Genomic DNA, 6680 nt, shown 5'->3' with positions numbered 1-6680 from the left:
ATTTTTTTTCGTAGAAAGTATTTTTTCAAAAAAAGTAATTTTGACTACAATTTTTCTATGTAGAAAGTATTTTTAATTAAAAAATAATTTTAAGCAGAAAGTATTTTAAAGAAAAAGTAATTTTAAGTAAAAAAAAAAATAATATTGAGTAAAAAGTATTTTTCAGAAGAAAGTAATTTTAAGTAGAGAGTATTTTTAATTAAAAAATAATTTTAAGCAGAAAGTATTTTAAAGAAAAAGTAATTTTAAGTAAAAAAAAAAATAATATTGAGTAAAAAGTATTTTTCAGAAGAAAGTAATTTTAAGTAGAGAGTATTTTTAAGAAAAAAATAATTTTAAGTACAAAGTATTTTTAAACAAAAAAGTAATTTTATGTAAAAATTATTTTTAAGTAAATAATAATTTTAATGTAAAAAGTATTTTTCACTAGCAAAATTACTCTAAATAGAAAGTATTTTCAAGAAAAAAATTATTTTGCCATATAAAATACAATAAAAATTTTGCATTAAGAAATTTTTTTTAAATTAATTATTGACAAAAAAATTTTTTTTAAAAAAAATTTAAATATTTTTAAAAAAATTAAAAAATAAAAAACAATTGCAAAATTTATAAATATAAAATAAGTTCGTTAATTAAAGCAAATAAAAAAAAAAAATTAATTCTCACTTGATTTCTATTTTTATTCACAATAAAGAATACAGGACGCATCGAATATTCGAGATATGAATTTTTTATAATAGTTTTATATCAGGTTCAATTGATCGTTTAACCTTATACACGAGTTTTTTTTAAACACTAATCGTTTTAAATCGTTTCTAATTCATCTAACTTTCCTTATTCCATCGAGAATTTGACAAACAAGTGATTAAAATTAATTTTTCTTTTAATATTCATTTAAAAAAAAAAATATTTTGCCAAACATTTATTTTTATATTTTTTATTTCCAAATAATATTTAAATATATATAAATTTAAAAATATTAGAATTTCAAAAAATTTCCCGCCAATATCGATAAAGTAGATTATTGATTTTATTAATATACAATTTTTTGGCAATTATTAAAAATTTTATATCAAAGAAATAGAAATTTAAATTGAAAAATATTAATTAATTTTAATTATTTTGTTTAAAAAAAAAAATTAAATATAAAAAATAAAGTAAAATTACAAAATTGTTGGTAATGCACATTGTTAACTTATCATATAATTTTAAATTTTAGAAACTTTAGTTAAATATTTCCAAAGGTTTTAAATAAAATAAATACTCTACAATTAAAATTACTTTCTGTTTTTCTATTATTTTCCCAAATAATAATTTTGAATAAAATATATTTTCGAAAATATTGAAAAAAAAGGAAGAAATTAGTGTCGACATCTGACGGCGATTTACAAAACTAGAAAGCTATGATTTATCCACTAAGGCAATTTTAGAAGAATTAAATATTTTTATTTTATTTTCAATAAATTTTTTGATCCATTTGGACTACGAGAACTGTTTTTGTAAATAAATAAAAGAAAAAAAAAACCATTTTAAAATAATTAGTGAATTAAAACAGTAAATAAATTAAAGCCAACTAAATTAATTTCACATTTGAATTTGAGGTTAGATTATCTTGTCAATATAGACCAAAAAAAAAAAAAACATGGCAGCGTGGAGTAATATTCTTCGTTCAGCAGGAGAAAAATTTATTCGAATTGGAACAATTAATTCAAAAAATGCTGTACAAACAAGTAATTGTCAATTTCCCTATTATTTTTTCATTTAAATAAACTTTATACCTTATTAAAAAATTCTCGAATTTCAAAATAAATCCAAATTACATTCTATCGTTACGCAACTGTTTGTCAAAAAGTCAAATTTCTTTTTTTTCTTTAAATAAAAATCGAAAAAATAAATTTTTTTGGAAACTAAATAATCGTTGACTTTAATAAATAAAAAAAATTATGTTTTGCTCTTTTTTTTACTTTGTGTCAATTATTTCCGATTTTTTAGGTTATGTTCACTTGTAGTTGAAAATTTAATATTTTTTTTTTTTAATTAAAAAAATATTTTACAATCTATTAATTTATGGTATAAAATTCAAAAATACTTTTAACTTACGAAATAAAATTCGAAAAATTATTTTTAACCTAAAAAAGTAATTTAAAAATAATTTTAATCTAAAAAATACTTTTTATTTATTATTTTTGTTATTATTATTATTATTATTATTATTATTATTTTTATTATTATTTTTTAGTAAATTTAATCTTTTCAAATACTCGAAATTCAAAAATCTTTTCAAAAATATTTTCAATATAAAAATAATTTTTAATATGAAAATTTGTTTAATTAAAAAATATTTTTTTATAAAAATACTTTTAATTAAAAAATATTTTATTATAAGATTACTTTTAATGAAAAAATACATTATTATAAAAGTAATTTTAAGTAGATAGTATTTTTATTATTATTATTATTAGTAATTTAACCTTTTTAAATACTCGATATTCGCAAAAATACTTTTAACCTAAAAACCTTTTTTATTTTTTATTCTTTTTTTAATATTTTAAAAATAAAAAATAAAAAAAATACTTTTAATCTAAAAATAATATATATGTAGGTATTCAAAAATACCCGAAATTTAGAAATAATTTAAATTAAAAAAATAAAAAACGTTTATTTTAAAAAAAAAAATTCAGAAAATTTTCAGAAAAAAAACGTTCAAATTCAAAAAATATATTTTTGAATTTAATTCAAAAATCAAAAAAAGTAGAAAAAAATATAATTAAATATATTATTATAATTATTATTATTGTACTATAATTTTAATAATTATAATAATATATTTCATATTATAATTAAAATAAATATAATATGAGGAAAAAAAATTTATTTTAAAAATTTTACAGTACAAACACGAAAAATGGGACATGGACCAGAAACTTTTCGCATTGAACCAAGTCGCTGGCAATGGCACAAGTGTAAAGACTTGTTACATTTTTACATTGCTTTAGGTGTAATTCCATTGTCAGTTCTTACATTTGTCACTTATGTTTTTGTTGGTCCTGCACAATTAACGGAAACACCCGAAGGCTATACGCCAAAATATTGGGAATATTACAGGGTAATTATGAATATTTTCTTTTTTAGAAAAAAAAAAAAATAATAATATTTTTATATTTAAAAACTACTTTAAAAGCTCCAAAACAAAAATTTATTCGGAAAAATAAATATTTCTTTGAACCAAAAATACTTTTTTCAAACTAAAAAAAATTTTTTTTTTTAAACTAAAAATTATATTTTCCAAACTAAAATTTCTTTTAAGAAATCGAAAATATTTTTTAATACAAAAAAATTACTTTTTACTCAAGATTACTTTCTACTTGGAAATACATTTTTATTTAAAATTACTTTTCTACTCAAAATACTTTGTATTCAAAAAATCATTAAAATTATACTTATTATTTTAAGTAAATAGTATTTTTAAGCAAAAAGGTATTTTTGAGTGAAGAGTTATTTTTAGTAGAAAGTATATTTAAGCAAAAAGAAAATTTTATATTAAAAGTAAAAATACTTTTAATATCAAATTTCTATTATTTTAATAATATTTTTATTTCAAAAATACTTTCAATATAAAGAAACTTTTTTACATAAAAATACTTTTAATAATAAAATTTGTTTAATTAAAAAATACTATTTTTTTTATAAAAATACTTTTAATTAAAAAATATTTTATTATAAAACAACTTGTAATGAAAAAATACATTTATTCTAAAAATAATTTTAAGTCGATAGTATTTTTAAATAGAAAGTATTTTTGAGCAAAAAGTAATTTCAACAAGAAAGTAGAAAGTAAAAATAGTTTTAATCAATTGTTATATTTAAAAAAAAATTTTAATAAAAAAATTTGTTTAATTAAAAAAATTCTTTATTAAAAACAAATACTTTTAATATAAAAATACTTTCTACTGAAGAATTCTTCCTACTGAGAAAATTTTCTACTCAAAAATACTTTTTACTTAAAATTAAATTCGAATAAAAAATATTTTCTACACAAAAATACTTTCTACTTAAAAATACTTTCTAATCAAAAATACTTTCTACTCAAAAATAATTTCTACTTAAAATTAATTTCTAAATCAAAAATACTTTCTACTTAAAATTACTTTCTACTTAAAAATACTTTCTACTCAAAAAATTTTCTACTCAAAAATACTTTCGACTCAAAATTCTTTCTACTTAAAATTACTTTCTAATCAACAATACTTTCTACTTAAAATTACTTTCTACTCAAAAATACTTTTTACTTAAAATTAAATTCTAATAAAAAATACTTTCTACTTAAAATTACTTTCTGCTCAAAGATACTTTCTACTTAAAATTACTTTTTACTCAAAACTACTTTCTACTTGGAAATACCTTTTATTCAGAAAATAATTTATTCAATTATTTATTATTTTAAGTAGATAGTATTTTTTAAGTAAAATCTACTTTTGAGTAGAGAGTAATTTTAAGTAGAAAGTATATTTGTAAGTAATTTGAAAAATACTTTCATTATAAAATGTATTTAAAATAAAAGAATTTTGATATTAAAAGTATTTTCGAATTAAAATTACTTTTTATATAATAATATTTTCTATATAAAAATACTTTTAATATCAAAATTCTTTTTTTAAAAAAATACTTTTGAGTAGAAAATAAAAAGAAAAAAATATTTTCTAAATAGAAATTAATTTTGAATAGATTAGTATTTTTAAGCAAAAAATTATTGTAAAGTAGAAAAGTAATTTTAATCAAAAAGTAATTTTATGTAGAAAATAGAGAGTAAAAATACTTTAAATATGAAAATTCATTTAATTCAATAATATTTTTATTTCAAAAATACTTTTTATATAAAAATACTTTCTACTAAAAAAATACTTTCTATAATATAATATTTAATAGTTTAAAAATACTTTTAATTTAAAAATATATTTAATTTGAAAAATTTTTTTGAATTAGAAAATAATTTTAATTCGAAAATATTTTTTATATAAAATTACTTCTAATTTAAAAATACTTTCTTATAAAAATACTTTTTAAATTTGTAAACATTTCTTATATAAAAGTACTTTTAATATTTAAAAATTTTTTTGAATTTAAAAAGTATTTTTAATTCGAAAATACATTTAATTTTTTTTAAAAAAAAATTAATATTTTACTTTCGACAGAATCCAATTACGAGATTTATTATGAGAAATTTCATTGAATCACATCAGGAGGGCTATGAAAAAACAATGCACATGATGTATGAAGAGACAAGAAAAACTGACCTCACAATACTTCAGGGACGTGTTAAAGCATTAATTAAAAAACGTAAAGATTATCAAGAATATTATTATATACCCTATAATGCTGAACGTGTTTACATGCATCGTGAATTAAACGAATATTTGGATGTGCCATTAGTAGAAATCAAGGAGGAAGATAAGCAAAAAATGCGAGAAGGAAAATATGGTAAATTTTTGCACATAAAGAAAAAAATTATTTTTTTTTTATCAATTTTCTTTCATCTATATTTAAGATATAAAAATTGTTTTGTTTTTTTGCAATAATAATGAAAAATTGTCTCCCTTTTTTTTCAGGTACAAAAACAAAAATGTAAACAATAAGAAAAATTGAATAACACAAGAGACATAAATTCTGAATAATTAGTGCCGCAAAAAAATGAATTTGCTGAATTTAATTAGTGAAAAAATGTTTAATTTCTAATTTTTTTTTAGTGAATTGATGTAATTAATTTGCTTCATTTAATTAGTAAAATAATTAATTATACTAATTTAATAAATAAAGAAAAATATTATTAGTAATTTAATTATCTTATTGATTAATTAGCAAATAAATTAGTAGAGAAAATCGTTTTACAAAAAATAATAATAGAAATCATAAAAAATTTTTTTTGAAAATTCATTCATTATTATATTAAATATTATTATTGTATAGAAGAAAATAAATAAAATCTTGTAATATATGTTCTGTAAATATTAAATCATTGCTTTCATTTTTATTTGTTTCCGAATTGAAAAAAATAGTACTAAATAATTTTTCTCCTAAAGTATTTTTCTACTAAAGTATTTTTTTACTAAAATATTATTGTATAAAAGAATTTTTGTACTAAAGTATTTTTGTTCCATAGTATTTTTGTACTAAAGTATTTTTGTACTAAAATATTTTTGTACTAAATAATTTTTGTACTAAAGTATTTTTGTTCCAAAGTATTTTTGTACTAAAGTGATTTTTTGCAAAGTACTTTTTTCAAATTATCCTTGTACAAAAGTATATATATTTCAAAGTATTTTTCGCACTTAAGTAATTTTGTATTAAAGTATTTATGTTTAACATTATTTTTATCCTGAAGTAATTTTTTGCAAGGTATTTTTCTACTAAAGTATTTTTGTTCCAACGTATTTTTTAATAAAGTAATTTTGTACTAAAGTATTTTTGTTCCATAGTTTTTTGAAATAAAGAATTTTTGTTCGAAAGTATTTTTGTTCCAAAGTATTTTTGTACTAAAGTATGTTTGTACTAAAAAATTTTTGAACTAAAGTATTTTTGTACTAAAGTATTTTTGTACTAAAGTATTTTTATACTAAAGTATTTTTGTACTAAAGTAATTTTTTGCAAGGTACTTTTCTACTAAAGTATTTTTGTTCCAAAGT

The 6680-nt window shown here is 17.0% G+C and overlaps 1 protein-coding gene across 1 annotated transcript; it reads left to right on the top strand.

Moving 5' to 3' along the window:
- The first annotated feature begins 1512 nt into the window (after positions 1–1512).
- LOC127290934 (NADH dehydrogenase [ubiquinone] 1 beta subcomplex subunit 5, mitochondrial) lies at positions 1513–5992 on the top strand. Its single transcript, XM_051319777.1, has 4 exons — positions 1513–1730; positions 2892–3106; positions 5193–5478; positions 5607–5992. Exons 1-4 carry the CDS (start codon positions 1643–1645, stop codon positions 5624–5626), a joined length of 609 nt encoding a protein of 202 aa, XP_051175734.1. The 5' UTR covers positions 1513–1642; the 3' UTR covers positions 5627–5992.
- The last annotated feature ends 688 nt before the right edge of the window (positions 5993–6680 follow it).

The sequence above is a fragment of the Leptopilina boulardi genome, unplaced genomic scaffold (genome assembly GCF_019393585.1).
Source record: "Leptopilina boulardi isolate dan_hultmark-lab unplaced genomic scaffold, ZJU_Lbou_2.1 LbouV2_97, whole genome shotgun sequence".
Lineage (NCBI taxonomy): Eukaryota > Metazoa > Arthropoda > Insecta > Hymenoptera > Figitidae > Leptopilina > Leptopilina boulardi.
The sequence above is the reverse complement of the archived record's forward strand: the minus strand, read 5'-3'. Positions and strand labels throughout refer to the sequence as shown.

Coding starts and splice junctions, on each gene's coding strand:
- LOC127290934 (XM_051319777.1), top strand. CDS start 1,643: ATGGCAGCGTGGAGTAATATTCTTCGTTCAGCAGGAGAAAAATTTATT. Junction 3,107..5,192: donor AATATTGGGAATATTACAGG/GTAATTATGAAT, acceptor TACTTTCGACAG/AATCCAATTACGAGATTTAT. Junction 5,479..5,606: donor AATGCGAGAAGGAAAATATG/GTAAATTTTTGC, acceptor CTTTTTTTTCAG/GTACAAAAACAAAAATGTAA.